General features: G+C 44.8%; 1 protein-coding gene across 1 annotated transcript in view; it reads right to left on the bottom strand.

The window, feature by feature from the left end:
• The window catches only part of plekha7b (pleckstrin homology domain containing, family A member 7b), a gene marked incomplete at its 3' end in the record, with an annotated part of 266,506 nt that overhangs the window by 37,050 nt on the left and 209,922 nt on the right, over positions 1-19,534 (bottom strand). Inside the window, 6 exon segments of the mRNA XM_084308243.1 lie at positions 1,443-1,676; positions 3,595-3,686; positions 6,193-6,295; positions 6,537-6,728; positions 10,671-10,912; positions 12,867-12,978. Of these exon segments, the coding sequence (XP_084164369.1) occupies positions 1,443-1,676; positions 3,595-3,686; positions 6,193-6,295; positions 6,537-6,728; positions 10,671-10,912; positions 12,867-12,978 (975 nt within the window).

Genomic DNA, 19,534 nt, shown 5'->3' on the forward strand with positions numbered 1-19,534 from the left:
ATTGAGAGATCATTGAAGAGAAGCGCAAGGGTATGAGCAAAGCAACACCAAGGTCTACTGCGACTGTAAGAAAAGGTCCCAATAGACGTGAGGCGCACGGCACCAGAACCTGTGTGTCTGACGTCTTAACTCAATAGACGTGAGGCGCACGGCACCAGAACCTGTGTGTCTGACGTCTTAACTCAATAGACGTGAGGCGCACGGCACCAGAACCTGTGTGTCTGACGTCTTAACTCAATAGACGTGAGGCGCACGGCACCAGAACCTGTGTGTCTGACGTCTTAACTCAATAGACGTGAGGCGCACGGCACCAGAACCTGTGTGTCTGACGTCTTAACTCAATAGACGTGAGGCGCACGGCACCAGAACCTGTGTGTCTGACGTCTTAACTCAATAGACGTGAGGCGCACGGCACCAGAACCTGTGTGTCTGACGTCTTAACTCAATAGACGTGAGGCGCACGGCACCAGAACCTGTGTGTCTGACGTCTTAACTCAATAGACGTGAGGCGCACGGCACCAGAACCTGTGTGTCTGACGTCTTAACTCAATAGACGTGAGGCGCACGGCCCCCGGACGGTTGTTGTCGTCAGTCAGCGTCACCAAGCGGATTACGTCATTTCCACTTTGTTTTCTTTTGCGTGAATAAGAATCACGTGATCCAGTTTCACTCCAAACGCCATTGTTTTCTACTTCCGCACAAACAGACAATTTTTTCTTATTGTAAAAAAAAAAGCCAAAGACAACATTATTACCGGCAGAAACCCCCTTCCATCTGTCGTCGTTTGAAGTATCAGCAAGGTTGGTCCAGGCAGATACACGTCACCATTGCCTACTTACCTGGATGTTCAATCTTAAAGGGGAACTATTTGACTATTTCTTTCACTATTTGGGCACTTTTACACAATTCCTGTGAGTCTATGGAACACCTCTGTAAGTTTAAAAAAAAATAAAAATTGTTTTGTATTTCTAATCAAGTACTCAAAAACAGCATTTTTCTACCTCAAGATCTTACGCCGTTTTGAGGCTGGGATCCAACCACTGTGTGGCCTGGTGCCAACTGCCACAGCAACTGCCACATTATTATGCAGCTGATAAATCTCTGACATCACAAATCATCACATTTTCAGATGACTCAGTTCAGTGAGGGTGAATATTGTGAGAGGAGAATTGGAAGAATGCGCCACTATGAGAATTAGAGACATAGATCCTATTAATATAAGTCCACATAGCTAGGAAACAATGCTAAACACTGAAAAAGGCCCTTTATAAGATAGTTCCCCTTTAAGTATGGTATCTTTGAGTCAACAGTGCTATGTGAAGAAGCGGATCTAGTTATCGAAAGTGAGTGCGCTGCATGCATCATCAGGGTCACGATGCATGCGTCTGTTATCACCATGCGTCACAAAGAGAGTGTCTTGTCGTGTCGCTCTAGTAACATACTGAGCCCAGGTCTGCCGACAGCGGACGCGGGGAGGACGAGGCGCGCGGCGACGAGGAGGCGGAGGAGGCGTGGCGGTCTCCCTGACTCAGGGTGCGCTTGCGTTGGCGGACCAGGGCCTTCTGGTGCCTCTTCATCCTCTCCAGCTGCTCGTCGGCACTCATCTTCCCCCTCGGCTGCTGCTGGCCGGGGTCCCCCCCAGAGTAGAGGCGCTCCAAGGCACTCTTTGGTCTCTCCTGGGAGGAGTGGGAGGGAGGGGAGAGAGAGAGAGAGAGAGAGAGAGAGAGGGGGGGGTACGCATTAATATAGATAACCATGCCTACCGGAGACACGATGGAGAACAAGACATGGATGGACCTATGTCAAACCCTGCCCGCTTTTCTCGATCCTCCAATCACAGCTGTCGCTTCCCAGTTGTGGGCGGGCTTTGAGCAAAGGTCAATTGCAGTTCAGGGTGGATAATGTGGGTCTGTAATGACACAGCGACGTGGGTCCTTAAATTGATTCAAAAGGCAAAGATCCACTTCAATCAACGCAATAATGTACAAATATAGACGCTAACATATCACAAATCTAATAGCCATTTCAGAATGCTTCTTTGTTGTTTTCTTGTCCAGATACAAAGCATGGTGCTTCAGGTTTTTCATTCAACTGTTAATGGGGGCTTAATGAATTAAATGGCTAAACACTGAAAGTGTCCCATTCTCACACAGGTACAGTGTTGTTTTTCCCATGGACTAATGCCATAATAATAATAATAATAATAATAATAATAATAATAATAATAAAAATAATAATAATAATAATAATAATAATAATAATAATAATAATAATAATAATAATAATAATAATAATAATAAACAATTATTTGTATAGTACCTTTTTTTTTATAGCACCTTTCATACAATAATCGCAGCCCAAAGAGCTTCACAGAAGTAAAATAGACATACAACAAATTGATTGCATGAATGAGGCCGAATAAAAGCAATGCAGAGAATAAGAAAAAGGATGAAAGCTATTTTCTCGATCCTCCAATCACAAGCAACAGGATCAAGACAAAGAGGGCGGGTTTAAGTTTAACTGGTTAAATGTATCCTATCACCGACCATGTCTCAACATGCGTATAGCGAATCATCTGAGAGGGAAGGATACACACCCCATATATCAACGTAAGCCAAACCACACTTACAAAAACAAAAGTCACCCGGTAAAATGTTGAGTGTGCCGTCGACGGCGACGCGGGGAGATCGCTCGCCCTCCTTGGCACAGAGGTGTGCATCCCTCTAAGCTTTTCACAGGAAACAAGCGAACTACTGTGACATACTGTACAGGCCTACAGATGATTTGATTTATTTACTGCCACAATATGTACTGCATGGTTCAATTCATATTATACATCCATGGCCTTGGTACCTAAGAGCTCGTTGGAAAACATTAAACCCATTCATTCTGCTTGGACTTTAAGATTACTTTATTTTATGAATGAGGACTATGTGACCAAGCCTTGTTTGTTTGTTTGTTTGTTTGCTTGCTTTCTTGCATAATCAAAACCCACAAGTCAATAATACATGTGCCACATTTTATGCCAAACCAAATTTACATGAACTATGCATGGCAAACATACACAGAACCTCCTGGCTGCAATGCAAAGTGGAGTTCTACATTCATTGTGTGTGTGTGTGTGTGTGTGTGTGTGTGTGTGTGTGTGTGTGTGTGTTACTGAAAGGCCCATTATAATTCTCCTCTTAACGGGGGGGATAGCTTGAGCTCAGAAGCGTTGCATCGCTTGCGTCTCCTCTCGCATTAGCTCGTGTTAACTCGACATGAATAAGTCATAAACACATTCAGTACTGTTTTTTTTTCTTTATTATTATTTATTTGTTTTGCCGTTTCCTTAGTGGCTCAGTCTTGGATCTTCAGTTAACCCTCTCACTACCACACTACCAAATGGTTAACCCTTTCACTGTGACAATACAGAAGGTTAACCCTGTCACTGCCACACGACAAAGGGGTAACCCTTTCACAACCACACTACAGAAGGTTAACCCTTTCACAACCACACCACAGTAGAGTGTGGTAGTGAAAGGTTAACCTTCTGTAGTGTGGTTGTGAAAGGGTTAATGATCCTCTCTTGTGTAGCTCTGAGGCTCTCACCTTCAGGCCAGCGGAGGAGGCCGCTCGACGGAGGGTCACGTACGAGGAGATACTGGTGGACTGGATGATCCTGGATGAGGTGCCGGCCAGTCCTGAGGGAAAGCCAGCAGACATGAACACACCTGGCACCAACATGGCCACCAGCAGACATGAACACACCTGGCACCAACATGGCCACCAGCAGACATGAACACACCTGGCACCAACATGGCCACCAGCAGACATGAACACACTTGGCACCAACATGAATAACATTTTATTTTTACGGTCTTATTTACAGACAAATCAAAAACACCTGTGTGGACTTGCAAAACAAAATATATTTTCTATATATAGAAAATCACAAATGTACAATAAGGCAAGCTCACACACAAAATCCAAAATCAACGACAGAAAAAAAGGAATAGGCTGAAGCACATGCTTATTTGTGCCTATCCTTTACAAATTCTTAAAAACGAAATATATTTGAATATAAGAAAGAAAAACTTAAAATATGCTGCAAGATATACAAATGTTTGATGTTTTACTCAAAACTGTACTCCTGAATTATTTTATCCTTTAAGGCTTTTTTAAATCTCCCCTGAGAGGTACACAACTTCAACCCGTCACTAAGGCTATTCCACAATTTAACTCCCAAAATTGAAACACATCTAGCTTTTACATTAGTTCTTACCTTTTTACATGTTTTAAGAATACACAACCCTCTTAAATTATACTTTCCTTCTCTTGGTTGAAAGAGACATTGAATACAAACTGGTAGGCTTTTACTCTTAGCACGAAATTTTTTTTCCAAGGTTTTTATGTACACCATATCTACACATTTTTATGTGCAGGACTTTATGAATAATGGATTTGTCGATTCAAGGTAACTAGCTTTGTTTATTATTCTAATAGCTCTTTTCTGTAGTTTAATAATAGGATCTATATTTGTTTTATAACATGGCCACCAGCAGACATGAACACATGCCCGGCACCAACATGGCCACCAGCAGCCAACGCTATCTGGGTGGCTGCACGCTATTAACACTTTGATCGCCATGGTTAAATTCATAATTTACCTTCCCTAGCCTGCTCTATTTGTCTATGGAGAAGTTCCCCTTCTTTGCAGGGCTATAACTTTTTAAATTGTATTGCTAAATTGACATTATTATGGCCCATTCAATGTCCTATATGTATTGTTCAGGGTGTAGCAACGTTATACTTTTTCATTCACATATTCATACTAAAATACGGTCTAAAGTATAAGTATGTTTTTATCGTTTTCTGCAGCTTTCTCCAGAACTTGATTTATAGCCCTAAATGCATTATATTGATGATCAAATACAGTTTGATAGCGATCGGTGCCAGATAAAAAATTTCAATTGCACGTAGTTCTAGAAGTTACTACGTATGATCTGATGTTGACCGGATGGGCGGGGGGTCGTTTATAATTCTGTGGGCAACGTTATATCATTCATCTAGTGTGGGTGATATGATCATTAGAGCAGTTAGTATAGAGGACATTAGAAAATAACGCTGAAACTCACCGTAGCTTCCTCGCGCCGTTGGCAGATGAGCGTGGAACAGAATCTTTTCTATTATGGGATGGAGAAATACCCGATCCATTTCCAGATGGTATAATAGTATATACGTCCAAATCATGTTGTTTATCGAGTTATTGGCAACGGATCGCTATGTATTGTGTCAAGCTCGAGTCCCGGGACCTATAGCGAGTGATCGGACCGAATTGAAATGAGCACCAGCTTCTACATCCTGTTTCTCCCCTGGGCGATCCCCCGATCGGCCACCAGATGGCGCTCTTGAACCGTTAGAGAGTTGAGTGGAGCTCAGCAGTATATCTCAGGTCCCCGGGGGAGAAATATGATTTCGATCACAGATTTTAGAAATATTGATATCAAAGATGTGTTACGGCGTCTTCGGCAGAATGAGCATGGCGGGGAAAGACGAGTTTCTGCGTCTCCGGCGATTAAAGTGTTAAAGACCATGTTTACCGCTGGTGTAAACTAATAAATCACACGCTTTACTGAAGCTTGTTCAAAACGACTCCCGCATATTCTTTAGCAAGCAAACACAATCGACCATAATCACACGGTGGCCATTTTGCTCTTGTGCCGTGCTCAGGTTGGGTTTCCAAGGTGGGAACGGGGTGGAAAATAACCCTAACCTGAGCATGACATAAGAACAACATGGCCACCATGTGAATAATGGTCAATCACAAACAGTACTGTATTTGCAAATCTGGTATGTCATAAATGTATAGATGTAGCAGTACTGTCTATCGGTATGTCATGTATGTCATATACCTGATGAATTGAAAATGGGGGACCCTGATGTAAACAAGACGAAAGTCTTTCTCTGGTCTGCATACCCTTAACAATTGTGTGTATTGAGCTGTACTGTATTGTACCCATTCTGCAATCTGTTAATAAAGTTTTCAATCAATCAATCAATCAAATTGTGTTTGCTTGCTCAAGAGTGGAGAGGGTTCCTTTCCACCCTGTTCCCACCTTGGGAACCCAACCTGAGCATGTTGTAATAGCACAATGGCCACCGTGTGAGTATCATGGTCAGTGAAGCTGAGTGCTCTTCCCGTCTCACCTCTGCTAGGTAAGGTCTGGCAACCTCCGTCATGACCTATGGGCCCGTCGTGACCTCCAACCCCCAGCAGCTCAGGCTCGCTCAAGAAAGGCCTCAGTTCCACCTGGAACACACACACACACACATCAGAAACAGATGTGCACACACACACACACACACACACACACATCAGAAACAGATGTGCACACACACACACACACACACACATCAGAAACAGATGTGCACACACACACACACACGCACACACACACACACACACACACACACACACACACACACACACACACACACACACGCACGCATGCAGGTGCACGCAAATACACACAAAACACATACAAACGAACCTTGCCGTCTCCATTAGTGTACTGGCCAATCTCTCTGTCCCTCTTGCGTTCGTCAGACTGCCGTTTGAGACCCCGCACGGAGGTGTGTCTGATGACAGTGGTCTCTCTGGGCAGGGGGGGCACGGCAGGGGGGTGCTCTTCAGGACTGTAGAGCTGAGGTAGGGGCGGTCTGGGCGGGGCATCCTCCTCCCCCTGCACATACACACACAGACAGACAGACAGACAGACAGACAGACAGACAGACAGACAGACAGACAGACAGACAGACAGACAGACAGACAGACAGACAGACAGACAGACAGACAGACAGACAGACAGACAGACAGACAGACAGACAGACACACACACACACACACACACACACGGACAAGCAATACATTAGCTTTAATCAATTAGCTGTGCTTTTTGGAGCCAGGAACACTCTCTACCCCGTCTGGATCCACGCCATGCGACTGTGGGTATCAGCGCACCATTGGCGAGGATGGTAATAGGTTCAGCCAGACCTCACTCTGGCACACTGGCACAGCGCTAACCAGTGTGGAGAGAGGTACGGCTACGCAAGACTACTGCCTATCTAATGTAATGTAACTTGTATCAAATTGTTGAAAATATACATATATCCCTATGTAATAAGAGAATGATTCATTCACTGATTCATTCATTCACTGATAATAATTTATTGATCAATGGAATACCCCTCTAGCCACTAATACAAAAGAATTACGCAATAAAGCCTTATTTAAAGCTTAAGGCTTTACATTTCCATTGGGGGGCGACTCAGGAGGTAGAGCGGTCGTCTGGTAATCGGAAGGTTCCTGGTTCGATTCCCGCTCCTCCTGGGCAGCGTGTCGAAGTGTCCTTGAGCAAGACACTTAAGCCCTAACTGCTCCCGATGAGCAGGTTGACACCTTGCATGGTCGTCTCCACCACCGATGTGTGGCCTATTTTATAATTCTGTTCTATTCTATTGTGCCTCTATTTTAATTTATTTTATATTCCATTTTATTTTATTCAACCTTTTATTTTTATTCTACTATAATACATTTATATAGCAGCTTTTATCCAAAGCGCTTTACAATTTGTTCCTCACATTTTACCCATCCACTCACACATTCACACACCGATGGCGGAGAAGGAAACCATGCAAGGTGCCAACCTGCTCATCGGGAGCAGTTAGGGGTTAAGTGATGATTCTCCTAGATCTATCTGCAGCCTTCGACACAGTCAACCACCAGATCCTCCTTGCGGCCCTCGCAGGAATGGGAGTGGCTGGCTCTGCGCTGACATGGCTGTCATCATACCTCAATGACCGCTCCTACCAAGTGTCATGGAGAGGGACCCTGTCGGCCACCCGCCCCCTGCGGACGGGTGTCCCCCAGGGCTCGGTTTTAGGACCCCTTCTCTTCTCCCTCTACACTAAATCACTGGGTAACATTATCACGTCTCATGGCTTCTCCTACCATTGTTATGCCGACGATACTCAACTCTTCCTCTCCTTCCCTCCCTCAGATATCCACGTCTCTGAGCGGATCTCGGCCTGTCTGTCCGACATCTCAGCCTGGATGACGTCCAACCACCTCAAACTGAACCTAAGCAAAACAGAATTGCTCCACCTGCCGGCCAAATCCTCCCCCCTAACCGACCTTTCAATCACAGTCGAGAATGCAGCTGTGACTGCGTCCCCGACCGCCAAGAACCTTGGTGTTGTCCTCGACGACCAGTTGAACTTCTCTGCTCACATCGCAGCGACGACCAGAACCTGCCGATTCCTCCTGAGCAACGTCAGAAGGATCCGCCCCTTCCTGACAAAAGAAGCCACCCAACTCCTCGTCCAATCAACAGTCATCTCCCGCCTCGACTACTGCAATGCACTGCTCGCTGGCCTCCCGGCCACTGCCACTAAGCCTCTTCAACTCATTCAGAACGCAGCGGCCCGCCTGATCTCAAACCTACCGAAGTCGGCCCATGTCACCCCACTTCTTAGGGACCTGCACTGGCTCCCCATTGCTGCACGAATCCGCTTCAAGGCCCTCGACCTAGCATACCGTGCGGCAAAGGGAACCGCTCCCGCCTACCTCCGGTCAATGGTCTCTAACTACACACCCTCAAGACCCCTACGCTCTGCATCTTCTGGCCGCCTCAGACCTACTCCTATCCAAGCTCCGGGAGGGTCATCAAAGAGAAGTCGCCTATTCTCAGTCCTTGCCCCACAATGGTGGAATGAACTACCCACCCCAGTTAGGACAGCCGAATCACGTCCAATCTTTCGCCGTCGACTAAAGACGCACTTCTTCAACCATTATCTGAATTTAAAAAAAAAACAATAAAAAAAAACAATCTAACCCTAACTAACCGTACTGTCATGCACTTGTCCTAATAAACTAACCTACACTGTAGCACTCAACACTTTGATGAACATTGTTGCTCAGCTGACAGAGTTGTGCCCTTCCTGATGGCTTGTCGTACAGAACTTGTAAGTCGCTTTGGATAAAAGCGTCAGCTAAATGACTAAATGTAAATGTAAGTGTCTTGCTCGAGGACACTTCGATAGGCTGCCCAGGAGTAGCGGGAATCGAACCGTGAACCTCCGGATTACCACACGACCGCTCTACCTCCTGAGCCACTGTCGAGTTGTACAGTATGTGTAAACTACTTGGCAATAAAGACCTTTCTGATTTCTTCGCTTTGGATAAAAGCTGCTATATATAAAAATGCACCATTTACCGCTGTGGTCCTTTGGCCCTGTGGCCTGAGCCTGGCTCCCCCAGGAGGAGTAGAGCAGAAGCCTGACTCCCCCAGGAGGAGTAGAGCATCCTGACTCCCCCAGGAGGAGTAGAGCAGAGGCCTGACTCACCCAGGAGGAGTAGAGCGGAGGCCTGACTCCCCCAGGAGGAGTAGAGCAGAGGCCTGACTCACCCAGGAGGAGTAGAGCAGAGGCCTGGCTCACCCAGGAGGAGTAGAGCAGAGGCCTGACTCACCCAGGAGGAGTAGAGCGGAGGCCTGACTCACCCAGGAGGAGTAGAGCAGAGGCCTGACTCCCCCAGGAGGAGTAGAGCAGAGGCCTGACTCCCCCAGGAGGAGTAGAGCAGAGGCCTGACTCACCCAGGAGGAGTAGAGCATCCTGACTCACCCAGGAGGAGTAGAGCAGAGGCCTGACTCCCCCAGGAGGAGTAGAGCAGAGGCCTGACTCCCCCAGGAGGAGTAGAGCAGAGGCCTGACTCCCCCAGGAGGAGTAGAGCAGAGGCCTGACTCCCCCAGGAGGAGTAGAGCAGAGGCCTGACTCACCCAGGAGGAGTAGAGCATCCTGGCTCACCCAGGAGGAGTAGAGCATCCTGACTCACCCAGGAGGAGTAGAGCAGAGGCCTGACTCCCCCAGGAGGAGTAGAGCAGAAGCCTGACTCACCCAGGAGGAGTAGAGCATCCTGGCTCACCCAGGAGGAGTAGAGCATCCTGACTCACCCAGGAGGAGTAGAGCAGAGGCCTGACTCACCCAGGAGGAGTAGAGCAGAGGCCTGACTCCCCCAGGAGGAGTAGAGCAGAAGCCTGACTCACCCAGGAGGAGTAGAGCGGAGGCCTGACTCACCCAGGAGGAGTAGAGCAGAGGCCTGACTCCCCCAGGAGGAGTAGAGCAGAAGCCTGACTCCCCCAGGAGGAGTAGAGCATCCTGACTCCCCCAGGAGGAGTAGAGCAGAGGCCTGACTCACCCAGGAGGAGTAGAGCGGAGGCCTGACTCCCCCAGGAGGAGTAGAGCAGAGGCCTGACTCACCCAGGAGGAGTAGAGCAGAGGCCTGACTCACCCAGGAGGAGTAGAGCAGAGGCCTGACTCACCCAGGAGGAGTAGAGCGGAGGCCTGACTCACCCAGGAGGAGTAGAGCAGAGGCCTGACTCCCCCAGGAGGAGTAGAGCAGAAGCCTGACTCACCCAGGAGGAGTAGAGCGGAGGCCTGACTCACCCAGGAGGAGTAGAGCAGAGGCCTGACTCACCCAGGAAGAGTAGAGCATCCTGACTCACCAGGAGGAGTAGAGCAGAGGCCTGACTCACCCAGGAGGAGCAGAGCAGAGGTCTGACTCACCCAGGAGGAGTAGAGCGGAGGCCTGACTCACCCAGGAGGAGCAGAGCAGAGGTCTGACTTACCCAGGCAGAGTAGAGCAGAGGCTGCATGCTGGAGCTGCAGGACAGGGTGGGGCTGAGGCGGGGGCTGTGCTGCTGATGGGACAGCGTCAGGGAGGGGCTGAGGCGGGGGCTGTGCTGCTGATGGGACAGCGTCAGGGAGGGGCTGAGGCGGGGGCTGTGCTGCTGATGGGACAGCGTCAGGGAGGGGCTCCCCGGCAGAGAAGGCACTGACGACACGGACACCGAAGGCACAAGTTTCCTCTCTGGGGAGAGACATCGTCATGGGATTAGAAAACCGTACTGAATGAAATCAATCAAATTCAAATTACGTGTGTGTCGTTTTATGTTAAAGTACGCGTTTCACTTTAGCCTTTGAATAAAAAAAAAAATAAAGATGAATCAAGTAAATCTAAAAATAATTAATAATAATCAAATAAAAAGATATTGTACAGAATGAGTTGTAATGCATACACTGACCCTTCCAGAACCGCAACATACACATTACCAATGAGCTTACATTATTACAGTCAATGATTGCCATATATATGCGCTGTAATTCTGCCAACTATTATATTAAACTATATTCACAGACACCGTATGTGAAAAGCCAACATTCATATGTGATACCATGGACTTTAGAAAAAACAAATAATGCACATCGTCCGTTCCTTGGTGCTGAGCCAAACTGTAGAAACAGTAGTACATAAATCAAAGCGGGTTGTTGTGTTTATACTTGAAAAAGACCGGAAGGGTCGAAACGTTGTATCTGCTGCTATTATTTGTCACAATTAAAACACCTTGGAGCATCAAAAGTGAGTTGCGAGCCCCGCTTTGTTTTATATACCATGCAAATTCATGCAAGGACTGGAAAAACGTGAATATGGCTTTTCTGAAAGGTATTTCTTTCTTTCTTTCTTTCTTTCTTTCTTTCTTTCTTTCTTTCTTTCTTTCTTTCTTTCTTTCTTTCTTTCTTTCTTTCTTTCTTTCTTTCTTTCTTTCTTTCTTTCTTTCTTTCTTTCTTTCTTTCTTTCTTCCTTCCTTCCTTCCTCCTCACAGAGGACATTCTAGGCCGTAACACTACGGTACATCAGAAGAACATAGGGTATGATGGCAAGTAAGTATGATCCCGTGTGGTATATACTGCATGGTGTGAATATAGGCTCCACAGCATTGGGTCGGTGCAGACGGGTCCAGGTGCGTCTCTAGCTGTGTGTGTATGCAATTCCCTTTTATTCTGTTTTATATGTGTATTTTTGTAAAAATTTGTATATTGTGGGGCGCCCGGGTGGTGCACCGCATACTGCGTAGCAGACCCACGCGGCCGACCAGGGTTCGCCTCCCGCTCCCGGACGGATTTGCCGCATGTCCTCCCCCACATCTTCTCTCGCTCTCCCTCTCCTCTGTCGGTCATGTCTGACCATAAAAGCTGGAAAAACGCTAAAATAAATCTTTAAAACAAAAAATTATTGTATATTGTGATGATGAATTGTATTTTATGTAGGCCAGGTATTTGATGTATGTTATATGTATGATAACCTTTTCTATCACTTTAGGTCGATGCCTTTTTTAACATCTTGGCCAGGGACTACAGATGAAATCTAGCCTTCTGGCTAAATCTGGCATATTTACATTTATTGTTGATTATAATGCACTGTCCCTTTTTCAAATAAACTTAAACGTAAACCTCCGACAGACCCCTGGTGTGGGCAGGTAAGGGCCGGGGGGGACCCCTGGTGTGGGCAGGTAAGGGCCGGGGGGGACCCCTGGTGTGGGCAGGTAAGGGCCGGGGGGGGGGGGGGGGGGACCCCTGGTGTGGGCAGGTCAGGGCCGGGGGGGGGACCCCTGGTGTGTGCAGGTCAGGGCCGGGGGGGGGACCCCTGGTGTGGGCAGGTCAGGGCCGGGGGGGGGACCCCTGGTGTGGGCAGGTCAGGGCCGGGGGGGGGACCCCTGGTGTGGGCAGGTCAGGGCCGGGGGGGACCCCTGGTGTGTGCAGGTCAGGGCCGGGGGGACCCCTGGTGTGTGCAGGTCAGGGCCGGGGGGACCCCTGGTGTGGGCAGGTAAGGGCCGGGGGGGACCCCTGGTGTGGGCAGGTCAGGGCCGGGGGGGACCCCTGGTGTGGGCAGGTAAGGGCCGGGGGGGACCCCTGGTGTGGGCAGGTAAGGGCCGGGGGGGACCCCTGGTGTGTGCAGGTCAGAGCCGGGGCAGCAGCCGCCTCACCTGGGTTGGTCACAGAGGCAATAGTGACATTGTAGTTGGCTTTACTGGAGCTGAGGCCCGCGATCACGTCCTCTATCCTCCACAACTCTCTCCTTATCTGGACCTTCTCCTGCTACTCACACACACACACACACACACACACACACACACACACACACACACACACACAGAGACACACACACATACACACACACACGCACACACACACACACACACACACACACACACACACACACACACACACACACACACACACAAGCACACAGAGACACACACACACACATACACACATACACACACACACACACACACACACACACACACACACACACACACACACACATACACACACACACACACACACACACACAGAAGCACACAGAGACACACACACACACATACACACATACACACACACACACACACACACACACACACACACAGAAGCACACACACACACACACACACACACACACACACACACACACACACACACACACACACACACACACACACACACACACACACACACACACAAATAATTTCATTTGCATGGTAATTTCTGGAACAAGATCTTCTCCTCTCAACAAGACACCTCACACCACATAATTCCAAGTCAACGACTCGATTTCATTCTGACCATTTATGCAAAGGTTCATTTAATCATTAAATATCTCATTTTGGCCACGGTTTCATCCAATTCAGTACAATTTGATTAAACTTTGTTTTTTAAACATAACAATAAAAAACACAAAAGAAGACATTGAAAAAAAGAGAAAAAAGAGAACAATAAAAAAAAAGAAACACAAACAGGTGTATTACAGTAAGCAGAGTCCCAAGGCTCTGGGACGGATTATAAAAATATAAACAAACATAAAACATTAAATAATCTCTTAGTCACTGAGTCCAGCTAGTTTAAGATGCTGCATCACCTCTCTCTGAGTCCAGCTAGTTTAAGATGCTGCATCACCTCTCTCTGAGTCCAGCTAGTTTAAGATGCTGCATCACCTCTTAACCACTGAATCCAGCTAGTTTAAGATGCTGCATCACCTCTCTCTGAGTCCAGCTAGTTTAAGATGCTGCATCACCTCTTAACCACTGAATCCAGCTAGTTTAAGATGCTGCATCACCTCTCTCTGAGTCCAGCTAGTTTAAGATGCTGCATCACCTCTTAACCACTGAATACAGCTCAGTGGATGAGGAGACTTCCAGTGAAGAAGGATCAGTCTAGCAGTGTTACAAATTGTATTATCTGGAGTTTAGTTTTATCTTCTTCCAGATATAGATATCATAGGATCTGGGCTGGCTGAATTTCCATTTCCAAGGCAAGTTCAAGTTTCAAGTTTTGTTTTATTTGTCACATATAAGCTACATACATAAATGGTAAATTTGTGCATTTATATAGTGCTTTACAATTCTTGTTCCTCACATTCACCCATTCACTCACACGTTCACACCCCGACGGTGGAGGCGACCATGCAAGGTGCCGACCTGCTCATTGGAAGAAATTAGGGGTTAAGTGTCTTGCTCAAGGACACTTTGACAAGACACATGGAACCGGGAACCTTTCCGATCACCAGACGAGCGCTCTACTCCCTGAGTCACGTTACAGTGAAATGCTCGGTTCTGTATGACCCTCCGCCTCATACAGTAACAAGTAAAAGAATAAAGATCAAACACTAATATACAATATACAAAACAAAAATGTAAAAAAATGCAAAAACAAAATGCAAAAACGAGGTAGTGCAAATCATTTAGGAATAAATAGATAAAATATGGTGTAATGTTTAATGTTAAAGGTGAGTGTTTAAAGTTAGTGCGTGTGGATGCTGTGTGCAGTGGATGTAGAATGGATGAGTTAGAGAGTCGTTGAGCACCCTGATGGCCTGGGGATAGAGGCTCCTTCTGAGTCTCTCTGTATCGGCCATGAGACTCCGGTATAGCGCTTGCCTGACTGCAGGAGTGCAAAGAGGCAGTTGTTTGGGTGACTAGAGTCTTTGACTATTCTCTTAGCCTTGGCCCTGCAACGCTTGTTGTAAATGTCCTGGAGAGTGGGAAGCCCACCTCCGATGGTGCGTTCGGCTGATCGAGCCACTCTCTGCGGTCGTGTGCGGTGCTATTCCCAAACCAGGAGGTGATGTTACCAGTCAGGATGCTCTCTATTGTGCATGAGTAGAAGTTCTTAAGGATCTTCGGACTCACTTTGAACTTCCTTAGACGCCTAAGGAAGTAGAGGAGCTGCCGTGCCTTCTTTATTACACTCTACACTGTCTATGTGTGTGGTGGTCCATGTCAAGTCCTCGGATATGTGGACTCCAAGGTACTTGAAATTGTTCATTCTCTCGACTGGTACCCCGTAGATGCTGAGGGGGCTGTAGTTCCTTGCCCCAGACCTCCTAAAACCCACAATTTAGTTTTGCTGACGTTCAGGTAGAGGCTGTTCTCCTGGCACCACAGTGCCAGGTTCTCCACCTCTCATCTGACAGTGTTTTAAAGATTGAACTCCATAGGGCTGTCCCCGACTAAGGATTTGTATAGTCGACTAGTAGTCGACAAAATTAGCCGATAGTCGACTATTAGTCGACTATAAAAATAAATTTAAAATAAAAAAAAAGGATAATCTTTTTTTGTTTATCATTCCATTTGGGCTGTGGGGGGTGCTTATTGTCTGAAGGAGTCGACGGAAGGCTTCTTGTTCTCTGCGAAAGCATGCAATTGGTCCACTGATGGATACATCTTGATATTTGTCTAGTCTAGTGTGTTCATTAGATGGGTGAAATCCTCTTTCAGTGCCTCTGTGCCTGTTTTCGTAGGCAGTTAACCTCTGGTATGTGTGCCGTTAGTCAGGCTTCTAGGCCTCTTTTCTTTTGGAAAGAATGATAAAAAAATAAAAAGATTAAATTTTTTTTTTTTTATATAAATATTGTTATTTTTTGCATTCGACTAAGAGGTTGGCAGTCAACTACGGCTCCTTTCGATCAATTAGTCGACTAATAGGGGTCAGCCCTAGAACTCCAGTAAGTGGACAGGTTAGGACACAGTCAAAATGAATGAGACAGAGATGTCGAAGAAAGACTGCATCTGTCACATGTGGGATCTACATTTGGGAACATTTTAGAAAGTTTTACTTTAGAAAAATGCAGGCGATGCAGAAGCTGAAACTGAATAAGGCTGTGTCAGGCACAACTTGAGACAAATTGATGTACCCACTCCAGGGCCTCTTACCAATGCTCTGCTGTCAAAGCCACAGCTAAATCCCCCTCCCATGCCAATCATATAAAATGATAATCATAATTTTAATCATAATGATCTCTAGTGATGGGTTTTACAAGAGATTGCGAGAAAAGGACAAGGCACCCCTTCTTGAGGGCTCAAAGGAAATGAAAAATCCCATGATTGACTCATCAGGCAAGTTGGGGGAGGAGTATTAACTTTAATATAACTGTGAATTTGGAGGGATTTGAAGAAGTGGGTCTTTGGTAAATAACCCATTCTTCAAATCCCTCCAAATTCACAGTGTCCCATTGTACATATGTATATACTGAACACTGTGTCTACGTACGTGACTTCTATTTTTACATGCTATACTATTTTATTTCATACTTATCTTTTGTCTAGCACAGTCTCTGGAGCGTAACAGAAAGAAGCATTTTGTATAAAAGTATTCTGTACTTCTGTATGACAACTATTAAATAAACTTGAACTTGAAACTTGAAACCCATGTCTTTGGTAGGCAGAATAAATGCAGTGAAAATTTGCCTCCGTTGATCAAATATTCTTTTTGATTTGGAACAAAAAGATACCTACAATCAGGTAAGCTTATTTACAGGTATCTTTTTGTTCCAAATCAAAAAGAATATTTGATCAACGGAGGCAAAAAAGGATTTACAAATGAACATGGGAATTGTTTGGAATTTTTTAAAGACACACTTATTCTTTCCAAAAGAAAAGAGGCCTAGAAGCGTGGCTAATGCTAATGGCGCGCATACCAGAGGCTAACTGCATAAGAAAAAAGGCACAGAGGCACTGAAAGAGGATTTCACCCATCTAATGAACACAAGACTAGACAAATATCAAGATGTATCCATCAGTGGACCAATTGCATGCTTTTACAGAGGACAAGAAGCCTTCCGTCGCCTCCTTCAGACATTAAGCACCCCCACAGCCCAATTGGAATGATAAAAAAATAAAATAATAATGTATTAAAAAAATATTATTTCTTTAAAAATAAAAAATGTCATAGTCGACTAATAGAAGGGGTGCCTTGTCCTTTTCTCACAATCTCTTGTAAAACCCATCACTAGTAGTCGACTATCGGCTAATTTCGGCCAATCATAGTCGACTATCCAAATCCTTAGTCGGGGACAGCCCTAGTGTACTCTAAATGTAGAGTGACTTTATTGACACAAAAAAGTATATATATAACACCGAGGTCCGTGAACCTGTAATGAATAAAAAAAAATCGAATAAAAGAAAAAACGACCAAAACCCGAGAAATCTCGGGTCTGGCACTCAACCGCTGTCAAGTTAACTCGGGGCTGGCAGCCAATGTGTTAAGAGGTACCTTGACAAATCTGGTGGGCCAGTGGGTCCAGCCTTCTTACCCTGCTCATATAATCTATATTTGGACTGTAGTATTAGCTTCGCTGATTCATCAATGGAAAGGAGATCAAACTCTGCTTGGAGGCGAAATCCTCATATCATAAAGATCTGAAGAGGGCGCTATTGAGTGCTGATGATCAACTTCCAATATTTTACTCTGAAATCTCAAACATACCTTGAATTTGAGCCCATTTAGTATAAGAGATGATTTGCCCTCGGCTATACTGTAAACCTCAAGAGTTCTTGCGTAAAATCAACTGCAGTGTTGCACAATGTTGGAATGTAACCTGCGCTGACAACGGACGCCGCCAAAGAAACTAGCGCTGACAACGTACACTAAGAATTGAAAATGGGGGACCCTGATGTAAACAAGACAAACGTCTTTCTTTGGTCTGCATCCCCTTAACAATTGTGTGTATTGAGCCATACTGTATTGTACCCATTCTGCAATCTGTTAAATAAAGTTTTCATTCATTCATTCATTCACACTGCCAGCGCAATATTGATATATTGTTATAACATAAGTTGCCAACATTAATAATAATAACCTAACACACAGAGATATAAAACCCAGCTGTCCTCTCATTACACAGTCAACCAGTCCACTCATTTCTGAAATTAAAACGCTCTAAAATGTAAGTAGAAGCACATGAACATCCGTATATACATTTTCACAAACAATACTGTCAAAAACACCCTCTCAAAGGAATCTTGCTACCAGTCCTTGGCTTCATGCAGGGTGCCTACATTGATTGATGAAGGAAACACTTAAATTACAGTCTTGTTCTATTAGTGGTTGGCAAAGCCTTCAAACAGTCATATCCACGTTTTCTGCCAACTAAAATTTGTCTGTCCCCTTTGGGCTCCATAAAGAAAAATAGTCTTGCGAGCAGAGAACATTGCCTGTCAGCTACCAATATTATTCTTACCACTCTGCCATTTGTCCTGTTTCACTATAGCTATATTACATCTCTGGTAGTGGTAAAAAGAAAACAAACAATCCAAGGTTGTGAATGTATCCGTACTTGGTTATCCTGTTAGAAGTCCTCCGCAGTTTGTGGGGAGTCGCAGGATAATAATAACAATAATAATAATAATAATAATAATAATAATAATAATAATAATAATAATAATAATAATAATAATAATAATAATAATAATAATAATAATAATAATAATAATAATAATAATAATAATAATAATAATCATAATAATAATAATAATAATAATCATCATAATAATCATCATCATAATAATAATAATAATAATATAATAATAATATAATAATAATAATAATAATAATAATAATAATAATAATAATAATAATAATAATAATAATAATAATAATAATAATAATAATAATAATAATAATAATAATAATAATAATAATAATAATAATAATAATAATAATAATAATAATAATAATAATAATAATAATAATAATAATAATAATGCATTTCATTTATATAGCACACTTTAAACTCTCAAGATCTCAAGGTGCTTCACAGCAAAAGGAAAATAAAAACAAAAATAAAATAAAAGGTTTAAAAGAGGAAAACATTCAAATGAATAAAATAAAAGCATAAGAATAAAAATATTTAAAACATAACAACATTTAAAATGAATAAAAATCAAATAAAAAACATAAAACATAAAAACATAGGAGCAGTAAAAAAAAATAACAGGCCCTAGTGGAAGGCAGAGCAAAACAAATGTGTTTTAAGGCTGGCCTCGAAGGCAGCAAGGGAGTCTGAGGCCTTGATGGATCCTGGCAGCTGATTCCACAGTGCGGAAAAATGGTTGACAGCCTAGTGTGTGGGATGGCGAGGAGGTTTTGGCTGCCTAGACCTGAGCGACCTGGATGCAGGTTGATGGGAGAGGAGGTCCTGGAGGCTGTATTCCACTTTAATCTCCAATACCTTCGTCTCCACTGCATTGAAGGTAGCTCCCAGCAGATCAGGGGGTATGTGAACCGCTGTGCCCTCGAAGCTGAGGGAACTTATTTCCCCCTGGCGAGGCCCACAATCCTCTCCTTTTGGGTGTAATAATGCAGCCGGATGATTATG

The sequence above is a fragment of the Notolepis coatsorum genome (assembly GCF_963971535.1).
Source record: "Notolepis coatsorum genome assembly, chromosome: 2".
NCBI classification, from domain to species: Eukaryota; Metazoa; Chordata; class Actinopteri; order Aulopiformes; family Paralepididae; genus Notolepis; species Notolepis coatsorum.